Source organism: Fringilla coelebs (assembly GCF_963513975.1).
Source record: "Fringilla coelebs genome assembly, chromosome: 1".
In the NCBI taxonomy this organism is placed as follows: domain Eukaryota; kingdom Metazoa; phylum Chordata; class Aves; order Passeriformes; family Fringillidae; genus Fringilla; species Fringilla coelebs.
The window spans coordinates 150,122,828-150,136,619 of NC_140028.1; the positions used below are offsets into that span (position 1 = coordinate 150,122,828).

At 40.2% G+C, this 13,792-nt stretch overlaps 1 protein-coding gene across 3 annotated transcripts in view; it reads left to right on the forward strand.

Moving 5' to 3' along the window:
• ADCYAP1R1 (ADCYAP receptor type I) overlaps positions 1–13,792 on the forward strand; it is a gene marked incomplete at both ends in the record, with an annotated part of 117,894 nt that overhangs the window by 86,129 nt on the left and 17,973 nt on the right. For all 3 annotated transcript variants that reach the window (XM_084204683.1, XM_084204682.1, XM_084204684.1), the window contains 3 exons: positions 151–211; positions 5,433–5,502; positions 8,061–8,152. In XM_084204683.1, the coding sequence (XP_084060809.1) occupies positions 151–211; positions 5,433–5,502; positions 8,061–8,152 (223 nt within the window). The remainder of the gene's footprint in view (positions 1–150; positions 212–5,432; positions 5,503–8,060; positions 8,153–13,792) is intronic.

Consider the following 13,792-nt stretch of genomic DNA (forward strand, 5'->3'; position numbering starts at 1 on the left):
TGGAGCTCTGAATTAATTCAATAAATTGCTTTATCCCATGCACAAGTGCTGTCAGGAAACAAAACCCCAGTGGAGAGGTTGCCTAAATGATCATTGCTGAGTATCAAGTGTGTCTGGATTGTTCATGTGTCACTGTCTTGTCCTCTGCAGGTACCCCAACAATTTGTGTCACTGTCTGGGCAGTGCTGAGGCTCCACTTCGATGACACTGGGTAGGTGTTGCTGGGTGGGAAAGGGTTCCAGGTGCATCCAGCACCATGGCAGGGGTGCCACAGGAGTGTGGTGATTGGAGAAGAATCACAGAGTGAGAGGATCCTTGAGGCTGGGAAAGACCTCCAGGGTCACCGAGTCCAAGCAGTGACTGATCCCCACCTTGTCCCCAACCCAGAGCACTGAGTGTCACCTCCAGAGATGGTGTCTTGGTTTGAACAGACAGGTGTCTGCTCAGGAAGGCAGGAGCCTCCCTTGAAATGGAAAAAGTAAACCCCCTCCCTCTGAATTATTATAATTTTGAAATTAAGGGGCTCTCAGGCAAAAATATGGGAATACAAATAACAGTTCCTTAATAGGAAAATTAATAATACAAATCCAATACAAATAGGAAAATAGTTCCTTAATAGGAAAACTAAAAATACAAATCCAATAGTACAAACAAAAAAAAACCACTGCCAGAGCCAGAGCAGTGCCTGTCCCCAGTGTGTCAGGGTGGGGGCACAGCCCCATCCCAGGGGGGCTCAGCCCTCCTGCAGTGCCAGCTGTGGCTCTGCTGCAGCAGGATCCTGCACAAGGGGGGAGTTTTCCTCTGCAGCTCCAGGGCTGCTGGAGATGGGCCTGCTCTCCCTCTGGGAATGCAGGGCAGGAGAAAGCTGCTCCTCTGGGAATGCAGGGGGCAAAGGCTGCTGTGCTGTTCCAGGGCAGATTGTATCCAGGTAGGAATGCTTGGCTCCTGCCCTGGGCGCAGCATCTCCCCATGGGATGGTGGAATTTGATCAGCCCTGCAGGGACACTCACTGGCCATGGACAGCAGAGATCTGCTGGAGGGAGGATGGGCTGTGGGAGAGAGAAAGAAAACTGCCCCATGGACAGAGATAACTGCCCCAGCTCTGACAGATGGTGACAGAATACCCCTATTTCCAACCTAAGACAGATGGGCACTCTAAACATCCCTGGGCATCCCCATCCAAAGTTCAAAAACCCTTTTTGTGAAAAAATTCTTCCTGATGTCCAGCCTGAACCTTCTGTGACATTTGAGGCCATTGGCAAAACTTGAGGCTATTTCTTTTCGTTCTGTTTTATCCTTTCATTTGTCACATCCATTTGTGTACAAACGGAATTTAGGTCCAGAGGTTCAAGCACTTTTCTGTTCAGAGTTACAGTTTGATGTCTGTGCCACCACTGCAGTGGGGAATTCCTAAAAGATTCAGGCATCAAACCTGTAAAACTGCAAAGCTGACTCCATTCCCCTCTCCAAAAAATTACTGGAGTCCAAGATATTGTTTGTGTCATCTTAGAAGTTGAATCCCACATAATTCTCTGCTCTTTTCCCCACTGATTTTGGAGGAGGAATAAAGTGGTGAGCTCAGCTGTAGAAATTATTGGACATAAATCCAGTAAAATGAAGGAAATCTTCACAAGGCATTACACAAGGCTTTGATTTGCCAGGGCAATTAGGAGTTTAGCTTCCCACTGAGGAGGGTTTTCCATGAATTTTGCAGGGGAGATGAATAGAGATGAAACAGAAATCTGCATTCCGTCTTCTATGTGCAAAAATAAAAAAAAAAACACATAAAGAATTCAAAAGGGTAGGTCCTTTCCAAATTGTCTCCTTGGGTAGAGAAAAAAAAGATGCAAATATCCTCTTCTAAAGGACCAGAAGGAAAAGCTGCTCCCAGAGCAGGACCTGCACATTTTGGTAATCAGCCTCTGGTCCCATAGAGCAGCAGGTGTGGCAGGTAGGAATGGATGTGTATTTACACCCTGAAAAGACAAACTTGGCAATGCTTTTTCATGAGAGCTATGTTTGAACCTGGTGACATGTTAGACAAAATGAGGCAGACTGAGTAAAATTTCAAAAATCAGTCAGTGCTTCTTTGAAAACACAGAACTGAGGAAAAGGCACTTCATACCAAAATCCCATTTCCAAGTCACTGAGGCTTATGCTTTAATTTTGCCTAATTTGGAAATATGTTGATGAAAAATTTCCACAAAACTCATTGTTCTGTCACGTCGTCTTCTTCCTTGTTCTTTCAGAATCTCTCTGGAAAGCAAATCAAGCCTTTCCTCCACTGGGAATGCCAGTGCTGTGACCCAATGTTCTTTTTTGACATTAAGACAAATTAAATCATTTATTTCCATGCAAAACAGGCCAGAAACCCCTGTTGTGTCATTATTAGGATTACAGCACTGGCTCTGAATGCACTAATTTCTCTTACAAGTCCAAACAGCTCTTGCGTTTTTGCAGGTAGGGAGAATGTTTTGCAAAAGGAAAAAGAAACAAAAAACCAAAACAACAAAAAACATTTCTATTATTTAGAGAAGCTATTTAGCATGCAAGACATTTAGACAGGTTCTAGCTGAGAGTCTCAGTGGTTACTTTTTAAAAATCAGCCAGCATTGTTCTGGGAGTGGGGGAAAAGCCAGCATGAGCCCGAAAGCGTTGTGGAAATTACTGAGCTGGAAAGCCACAGTGGCAAAGGCATGGACTGAAATACAGGCTCAGAGCCTGAGCCCCCTCCTGCCTGTTCCTTATAAAACTGGCAGAGCTCCCTCAACTTCAGCTACTGACTTCCATCACTCTAAGTGGCAGGATTGAGGAGATAAATGCAGCTGTCTGTTGGTCCAGACCTCTGCTCCTGATTTAAGGGGAGTGATGCACCAGAGATCAGACTCTGGCCTCTGCAAATGGAAATCACATCCCTCCCCCAGCCCCCTGGCTCCCTTCCCTTCATCCATCCTGCAAGAGAATAATTTCTTTTCATCCTGCACTGTAGGGAAGCATTTGACAGAAATTAGGGAGCTTGTTTACATAGTGCAGAAAATTCCAAATGTTCTGTCAAGCATTCCCCCTTTTTTTATCTGAGGAGGAGACGGTGGTTCCTACCCCCACATTTATCCTGTAGGTGTCACAGGGACTGGACATCCTTGAGAGTCCTTGAAAATAAACCTCTGTGGGAGCTTGTTCTGATTCATTCTTGACATCTACAAGGTGGAAGTTGGGAATTGAGCTCCTGGAAAAACAGGGTTAAGTAGAGGAAAATAAGAAGAGGAGGAGAAAAAAAGCAGAGAGGTCTAAGAATAGGAATTTGTAGGGGATGATGTATCAGAGTGCACATTTAAAGTACCTCAGTGTGGGAAAAAGAAACCCAAAACAACCTCTAAGGTCCTCTTTGTCCCAGGCAGATTCTGGGATAATTAACTGGGCTGTTGGTCTCTACAGTCCAGATAACTGGAATTAGAGGTGGATTCCTATCCCTGTAATTCCTTATTCCTACACAGACAAATTGCCATACATCAATATCTACTTTTACAGCTAAATTAATAATTAATAATTTGCCCAGATCCTTCCAACATTGGTCAATTCACTAAAGACTTTAAAGGCAGATTTAATGTCCATCATAAGGAGGTTGAGCCCTGCAAATAATGGGTAATTTTCAGTAGACAGCCCCTAATTTATAAATGCATAAAAAGAATTTAAAAGATAATTGGTGATTTTAGGCCCATACCATTGTTGATCACTGACAAAAGGCCTGATTTCCACACTGGGGGTGAGGAGATCCCTCTGAGCATTTGCCCCCTTTCAAATATTTTAAGTTGGGCATCCAAAGTGAGATAATTAGGAAGTATTAATTTGCACTTGAAAATCTCAGTCATCAGCTCTTTAGATTTTGGGTGATCTCAGGTTTCCATGCCATGCAAACAGAAGTTAAAAGACATAATTCTGTGTAAATTTTCTCACTTCTCACCAGCTGTATCGTACAAATCCTTATTGTTGGTTTTAGGGGAATCCATCAAAATATCTGAAATGAATAAATATTGAAATGAATAAATATCTGAAAAAAAATCAGATCTATCCATCTGAAATGAATAAATATTGTTCAATTGAAAATAATGAATATTGTTCAAATGAGAATATAACTTTAAATGAAATTTCTAAACCAGGCATCACTAAGCCATTTGGGATTTCCCTCACACACACACTTTGATGATGGGATTTTAGCTCTGCCTCCTCACTTTTACACATGCATACAGTTTTGTTTGAAGATTTTCACTTTTCCCCCAGATGCTATCACGCAACCATTTAAATGAAACTGAAGTTGTAGTAAGCTCTCATGAGACCAGCAGTGTTTTATTCCTGTGTGTGCTTCCCAATTGTTTTTTGGCATTTGACAAATGCACCATGACAGCCTCCGCTGGGACTTTGGCTCATTTCCCAGTGGGAAGGAAAAACTCCTTCTCAGAACTGCAAGTACAATTTAGACAGATTTCCGTGATTTTGTGTTTTCTAGGGAGAAAATCAGGGGAATAAAGTGGAGGCAAATTTTTAGTTGACAAATTCTTGATGGCTTAAAAAAGTCACGAAGACATTTCTCAATAATAAACAGTACATATTATAATAGCATAGCAAGGCCTGGAAAATAAGTTTATTTTTGTTATTTTTTCTAGTTCTAAAAATGTTATCATTAAGACTCTCCATGAATATAAGCCATATATTTGAATGTCCAAGTGCACTGTGTGAAATAAACTTCCGCAGAATCTTTTGGTGATATCAGAAGAAGATTCTAAATTTCAGGGTAAAAATGTCATTTTATTTATGATCACTCACTAGCAACAGCTTGACAAAGGAGCTGACCCCAACTGTTGCCCAGTATTTGATCCTTCTCAGATGAATCTTGGATAGGACTTGCAACCCAATGACTGGAAAATCATTCCAAATGTGAATACAACCAGGATCCTGGTGTACTGGAAATGTGTAAAAATCCTTGTGTCAGGGCCAGAAACCAACATTCATATCTGTTAACCCTGGAAAAGTAAGTGAGACATCAAACTTTGGAATAACCATCAAAAAAAACCCCATCCATTGACTTATCTCTTTTATTTTTTTAAGGGACAACTTTACGGTTGTATTATAGATACAGAAACACATTTAAAGGGTTTTGCCAAAATATCTAAGCTGTTTAATGGGAATACCATCAAAACTGCCACAAAAATACTTCTTTTACTTCCAAATGATTGTGGAAAGGCTGTAAAAGAAAGCTGCAATAAGACAAAGTAAAGAACTATCACTTTTAAGTTAAATAAAATAATTCAGCTGCAAAACCAATCCCCCACATTCTGCCCTCTTAAAAAAAAAGGTGTAAATTCATTAATTTCATTGTTATGTCTTGTTTTCTTTCCTTCTCTTTCCCCATCCCATTCTTTCCTCAACAACTGCAGCTGCTGGGACATGAATGACAACACTGCCTTGTGGTGGGTGATCAAGGGTCCCGTGGTTGGGTCAATCATGGTGAGTAGCACCTGGAGAAGACACTTCCTCAGCTCTCCTGAGGACAAATTTAAACATCTTCAAATACTTTACAAACTGTGCTGCATCCCTATGCTGGACTGCTGGGAAAATTCTCTAAATTTCCATCTTTCACCACCCGCAAAACCAAGGAATTTAATCATTAGGAAGGATTAATACAAATTAAATGATGGAGCACTGCCTGTGAGCAAAGGAGTTATTCAGTTAAACACAGACACAAATGTTATAATTAAGAACCCCGAGCATGAGGAACATTTGTCTGGGGCTGGCAGGGGTGTCACAGCATGTGTGGAAATTCTGGGCCAATTGGGGTGGCAGCTGAAGGACAAGCGGGACAATCCATGGCACGTAAAACAATAGTAAATTTTAAATGGTAAATTTGGGAATTTAAATTTAATAAATTTAGTAAATTTAAATAGTAAGGTAGTAAATTTTTCCTGATCAGTGACCAGGGAAATGCACTCTGTCTCCTGAATGGGATTAATTTCACAGCTACATTTATTTATCTAATATTAGATTTAAAATAGTCCTTGGTCATAGTGTATATTGTCAGCAAGGTGTCTGAGCTCTCTTTAATCAATGGAACTCTTGGATTTGGCTCAAATTTTGTCACATGGAGGACTGAGAGGTTCTAAAGAGCCCTATTTGGGCTTCACAGAACAGCTAAAATTGGAAAGGATCGCTGGAAGTCATTTAGTCCAACCTCCCTGTTTGAACAGGATTCCCTAGAACATATAATTCAGGATGGTGTACAGATGGATTTGGAGTATCTGAAGAGAAGAAGATATTCTGGTGCTCCAAATAATATGAGAATTTGAACATGCTGTTGGGCTCCTGCATTTAGGAAAATAAATTGACAATATGGTCAGTGGCACCTGAAAATCTGCCAGGTTTGCCACATGTAAGTGTCTTATTCTGGGCATTCTAAGTTGCTCTCCACACTCCACAGACATAATTAAACAGGTGTTCAGTGGGTTTGGTGGGAATTCAGACATGCATCTCACAGGTAACCAATAAAACAGGAAGTTTTATCAGGTTTGGTGTTTCTCCTTTGAAATCTTTGGACAGCTCTGTAAAATCCAGCAACTGTCAGAGAAATGAAAGGAAGTTCAGCCAATTTCAGCACAAAACAGAGAGGGTTCAATGATCCAAGGTTTTTGTCCATGTGGGAATTTCCATGTTTTACAGGCACAGTCTCTGAAGGATCACGTTAAACCTGGTTTCTGTTAAAGGCATTAAGGAGCCCAACAACCAGCCAGGGACAGCTGGGCTTCTCCAGCCCTTTGCAGTCCTAGGATCAGACAGAAACTGCTGGAAAAGAATTCTAGATGCTGAGAACGTCAGACTTTCTGTACTGACAGACTCTAACTCCCAAGAAAGCACTACATTTAACCTGAAGCCATAGAAAAAGCTTCCAAAATTGATTGAAGACACTAGGATTACAAGTGTGTAGTTTAATTAGAAGTCTATAATATCACAAGATGGAAAACTTAGAGTTTGGGGTTTTAGAATATACTAATATATATAGAACAAGATGGAGGTTTTAAAACAGAGACTAGTCCTTCTTCTTCACCTTCTTCTTTATAAGTTTGAGGGGTATTTTGTAATTAAACAGAAAAGTCCACATTGCGGACTTTGAGTGATTAGTTATTAAGTTAAAAGTGAAAATAATTTAAATGTCATTTCCTAATTTGATAATTTAACCTTAAAAACCTTATAACAAAAAATTGTTAATCATTTTATACCTAGTTAGTAAAATAGCACTCCCTACCTGTGAGACTGTAACATAAATAAGAAAAAATGAATATTTGAATCAAATACCTTCAGGTGCCTTCAATCCCAATCCCAGACAATGAAAAAAAAAACCAAAACCAAAAGCAAAACCAAAAAAAAAACCCCAAACAAACAAAACCCAACATTATAATGGTGCCCCAATGTGAGGATCCAACTCACAGCCTTTAGATTATGAAACTGATGCTGATGCTCATGTTCAGTTCCTGGTCTCCCTATAGGAGGTTAAGATTTTATAATGGACCAACTTAAATTTCCACTGTTCAGGCTCTAAGAAGCTGTGGAGTTGGTGACAGCCACATCTCAAGCCAAAGCATTGAAATAAACTAATTTTTTCATTCTCCAGGTTTTTAAAACTGAGAGAAACTGTTAAAATGGGAAGTCTGTTGGTCAGAGAATAGGAGTTAAAAATGCCTTTACTCTCAAGGTTTTTGTTTATGATTTTTTTGTGCAGGGATCTTTCTTTTTGCTCTGCACAGGTTGATAATGAAAAATGTTGAAAGTTTTCCATTTATGTTTTTCTTCTCTTGTCTTGAAGCTGCAGAAATTTCTGCCTCATTTTAGCTGCAGCAAGAGAGATAAGACCCTTGTGAAATTTCCCCATTGCTCTTGACCATATAAAACTTTCAGACTGTGGTTTGGAGAGACAAAAAGGAATGTGACCAGCAAGTCACTGGGAATGTTTCATTTTCATACTATAGAAAAGTATGTCATTGTCACCCTTTTTTACTTTTTTTTCTTTCCCCCAGATAAACTTTGTGCTTTTTATTGGCATAATTGTGATACTTGTGCAGAAACTCCAGTCACCTGACATCGGGGGCAATGAATCCAGCATTTACTTGTAAGTACAAATAAAGCAGTAATCAATTTAAATTACTGATATACACATAGGAAAAACCCACAAAGTCAAAAAGAAACCTCCGTTGAATTAGGTTAATTTTTGAAAAGAGTTCCAAGGTCTACTAAATTATTTTGATTTTTACTTTAATTTTTCAATCCCTCAGCCATGAAAGTGCATTTTAATGCCAGCTTTCACCCTTCTTTAAAAGGCCCATTAAATAAGCATAAATACAAGATTTAAAACAAACCCAAACAAAATCTAATGTTTTTACATGTGAGTTATCTGAAAATTAACATATTGGTATAAAAATTGTTATCCTCATGGATGGTTTGCTGTGCTTCATAAGTTCCAGGACATGGTTCAAAGTTCACTGAAATCAATGAGGTTTGGTGAAAAGTTTTAATTAATTTTAGGCTGAATTATAGTGTAGGAGGATCCTCTAGACATACTTATGTCCATGCTTCTTGTAAACTTAAATGCATTCCACCTAGGCCAAACATTTCCCACACACCCCCTTAAAATTGTTTTAAAATGCTAAAAACACAAATCCTAAAATTTTCCTCTAGATGTTTGCAGCTTTGTGATTTATATGGGGGTTTTTTTGAGCTGGAATTCTTTTTATTAGTTTCTATCTCATAAGAGGGCAGAGGTTGGCCAGTTGAGGTGGTTGTCTTCATGATTTTGAGTGCATACAGTCATTCTCCATATAAAAATTATATAATCCTCTGGAATAATGAGGATATGGGGCAGCACCTCTGGGGCTGGCCTAAACACCACACACATTTGGTTTTGGGATTTTTTTGTGAGCTTGAAGGTTTTCTTGTACACATAGACATAGGTAGGGCTATTTAATTTATTACTAAACTTCTGATGAAAATAGGCAAGCTATGAACACCTTAAATAAAACTAAAAGATGTTAGGATAAAGTAAGAGATGCTTATTTGGTAGCAAATACAATTATCCAGTGATTAGTTTCACCCTAAGTAACCACAATCATAGAATGATGATGTCATCCATCTAAATGAGAATTTTCTGGGATAACTATGTCCTCCAGCTGCCTATTTTTCTTTCTTCCCCCATTATCTAGTTTAGATTTGCATTAAATAATATTTTCTACATCAATTTTCATGTCTGTAGCCAGACATCCACTTACTGAAAGCACTGCGTTTTTCATCTTCCTCTAAACTGTGTTTATACAGCTAAAAAAAAACAAACTAAATTGATTCTGTGGGTGGATTTACCTCAGAATTACAACTGAGGATGAGACTTAGAGCCTAGGTTAACTTGTGCATGGTCTGCTTAGGGCTTGCATGAAGGCTTGGATGTTCTGCTAGGAAGTCATCCCTGACTTCCTGGGATTTAATTAACACCTGAGATGTGCAGAGCTGGTTCTGAGTCTGAATTTTTCAGTGCATGTTTGGTGTCTGCTGCACATCTCACGTATGAAGCAAAGCATGCCACGGACCCCAAAAGATTTAACCGGATTGTCAAACATCCCTTGCCATCCTGGATCAATATGGTGACTGGGTTTTGCTGGTGTTTTTCCTATGTGTATAGTTAGCCACCAAAACCGAGAGAAAACATCATATTTTCTGTTCCATTCGCTGCCATTATTTTTTTTCTCATGTTTTTTTGCAATTTTTATAAGCGGGTGTGTATAAATCGATCTCGCATTGATGTATGTGTTATGGAGTGGAGTGTTGTTTATCCAAACAGATTTGACAGCAGAAAAGTTCACACAGGGATGATAAAAAAGAATGAAATTGATAATTCTGCGCAGATATACACCAGACAGAGTCAATATTTGTGCACACATGCCCGGTAAAAAGAGAGTTTGTAAGGGAGGAAGACAATAGATCATATTCTGGTTCTGTCACCATATTGAAATATCTCACATTTAGACTCATATTAAGCATTTTCCATGTTCTATTTTGCTGTTTCAACCTATTGAAGCATCATTCCATCAGACCAAATTCCTCATCCAGATCTTTATTCCAGAACATCTTTAAGCACTTCCCCTTTAGTAGGTGAGGAACAATGAGGTTGAGGAAGGATTTTTCAGCCTGTTTCTGAAGGTAATACCTCATGGATCTGCAGCAGGGATTGAGATTTATTCTAATATCAGTCTTCCATTTTTTGGAATAACCCTTTGGACAACTTGTGCTTCCATCATCAAAAAAAAAAAAAAAAAAGAAAGAAAGAAAGTGAAAGACCCCAAAAACTTGGCTACTGACTTTGAACAGGATTTCTTTTATTATATGTTTGGTACATGTTTAGGTTCAGGTCCTTTTAATGACTATTTTTGTGAGAAAAATCTACCTCTGGTTCTACTTCACAGACACTGTGGTGATGGTTCTGCAAAGCACTTAAGCCTGTATTTGATTTTTAAAGCCCCAGGGATGGGTTTAAATTCAAAGATTAATCATATATTGCTACCACTGTGCATTCATTATTAAAACCTCCCACTGAGAAGTTGGCTGGGAGCTATGACAGGACCATGGCAGAAGAGAGCACTGCAGGGGAACTGAGGCTTAATTAATGCAGTGTAGCCACTGGAGAATGTAAGATTTACCTTAAAATAAATCAAACAATCATTTGTATCATTTGCTATGCATTACCCGGGCTTTACTCCTATAAAAAAAAAATTCTAGATTTCCTCTCCAAACAACCTGATCATTGTGTGCAACAGCCTTTGCCTTTAGGCTGACAAAAACTTGGAAACACATTGTTAATTCCTCACAGTTTTCCTGGAGTGGCCAAGAGCTTCGGTGGTTATAAACTTCCATTTTACTCACCTGTGTGTTCAGTCATCCATCACCAGCCTCATGCCTCCCCAGCCTTTCCTCATGCCTTTAGTTCCCCTCAGAGCTGCCTGCATGCTGCTGGGACCCCAAAATCCCACCAGGTTCTGGGAGAGCAATCACTCCATCTTTCTTTTGATGATGTTTTTGAGAAAAACTCCTCTTTACTGCTGAAAATATTGGGGATCTCTAAAAGGCAGATTCATCAAAATGTCTACGCAGCTGAGGCAGGAATTCAAAAGAGACATCAAAGACACCCCTTTAATGATCATTTTAATTCTATTATTATTTTGGGCTATTTTTCTCAGAAAATTTCACACTTCCTCCCAATAATCATCACAACCATGAGTTACTTTTTAGTGTGAGGAATGCCAAAGATGGTAAAATTGTTTTCTTGAAACATGTTCTGGTTTCAGTTAATCTTGTGTCCGTCCTGAATAATTCTGCCGAATTAAGCAGTGAACCAAGGCAAAATCAGAAATGCAAATGGAATAGATTTTTAGCTGAGGGACAAGTTCTGAGATCCCCAGGAGGTGGGAAAGCATAAAGAGCTATTGATTGTATTGTTAGAGTAATTAAGACAGCTATTAATGAAGTCCAGGCAGGTTTCTCACCCCAGCTGGTGAAATAAAGAGCGGTAATGTCCCATGATTACAGACATAAAATGGTTTGGGTTGGAAGGGGCCTTAAAATCATCCAGTGCCACCCTCTGCCATGGCAGGGACACCTTCCACTGTCCCAGGCTGCTCCAAGCCCCATCCAGCCCGGCCTTGGACACTTCCAGGGATCCAGGGGCAGCCACAGCTGCTCTGGGCACCCTGTGCCAGGGCCTCCCCATCCTCACAGTAAATAAGTTTTTCCTAATACCCAGTACAAACCTGCTGTCTTTCCATTTAAAGCCATTTCCCCATGTGACATATCCTATTTAATCTCACAGAACAAATGACCCTGTCTTGAATTGGTGCCAGTAGTTTCCATGCAGTTATAAATTAATTAACATGACCCCAAACAGAAAGAACCCCCTGATTTCAGCAATCTTCAATTGCAGTTTGTAAATATCAGTGAAGGCTGCCCTAGAACAGAGACTGGACAGAGCTAAAGAATAAAGCAGGGATTTATCCAAAGGATCTCCTCCATGGATGCACCTTGGGCAGCACCAGAGCCCAGCCAGGGCTGCACCCAAGATGAACCAAAATGGCCCCAAAATGCCCGGCCGGGCACGGGGTCTCTCCCTGGGATCAGCTCTGCTCCATTTGCACCTTGCAGTTCATTGTCCCATCCCAGCTTTAGCCCCTGCAGTCCCACCCTGCTTGTTTTTCTCTCTGCAGCCCACGGGGTTTGTGCTCCTGGCCTGAGATTTGGCTCATTTGTCCTTGGTGCCCAGCTGGAGCAGGAATTGTTTTGTCTCCCTGCTCTGTGCACAGAGCTCACCATGCCCTGATGTGAAGCCCAGACCCACACACTAAAGCAGCACAGAATCTGAAAAATATAAAAGCCAAAACCGGAGGCATCAGAAGTAGCAGATTATTTAGGGATAGTTACCCCAATATTATGAGAGCCAAGTAGCACCATGTCAGGAGTCCATGAATTAAATGGGATCTCACAGTCCTGGGGAATACAAACACATATTCACACCCCTACAATGGCTGGTTCAGCACACAGAGCAGCCCATCAGGCCCACATTATTTGCATGGATTTGTCATCTTTCACTTTCTTCCCTAGAATTTTAGGAAATGGATAATAAACTGATCTGGCAAGACTTCACTGGTTTTACCATGAAAAATTCAGCCAACAGTGTGTAAACTGGTATATCAGAATCTCTTTTCAAACATCCTCGTTTTGGCCAAGTTGCTGTAGAGATAGTACATCACCCCCCCCAGAAACAAAACCCCATATTTCTACAGAAATGCCCACACGAAGCTTAAATTCACACTGTTATTTTCACAAGCATTGTTGCATTGCTGAAATATTCACTCTAGAGTGAAAATCATCAGCATCACTACCAAAAAACACCACTATTATATTTAGTAGGTGCATGATGTAGATGCATGCTGGAATAACCCTTAAGATTAAAAAGACCCACACATTTCCATCAAATCTTTGGTTTTTTTCATTCATTTTCAAGTATCAAGCACATAAAACTGAAAAAAAAAATCTTCTTTTTCATTTATGATGATTTCCAGTTTATCACGACTGGTATAATTTGGGAGGGGGAAGCTTGTTTCTGCTTTTGCTTTGACAGATTCTTCATAAATTTTGTATCACATGTTGAAAGCTCAATGAAAAGAAAACAAACCCCACATATATATCTAGCTAATTCAGGTCTACGTCATTCCTCCAATCAGCATCTTGCTGGAAAGAAAGGAGAATCATGGCATATATCATAGGTAGGTATGATTTTACCTATGGTGCAACCTAGAGGGTTTAGGGCAGCAAAAGCAATGTTGTAACCCAGATGTTTTGGTAAACAACACTCCTCTAAAATTCACCTCCAAAGTCACTGGACACGCAGTGATTCATTCTGCTACCGCTTTGTCTTGCTGCAAGTGCTCAGACTGCCAGAGTTGGTAATTATTGACAGGGTCTTGGTGCCAAAAGGCTGATTTTTTGACAAGCAAGTGGCAGCTGTTGGATGGACAGTGTGTTCTCTAGGAGGGCACTGCAGTTTCTGAGCCCCAGGTGCTGCCAGCTGGGTGCTGGGGCACCCAACGACCCATCAACAAAAGGAGCTTGTGTCCTTGGGTTAATCCTTTTCCACCACAGGAAAATCCACTGGGAAACACAGATGATGGTCATTTGAAGTCAGTGCCTGATCAGCAAGGACCTAGTGCTCATTTCT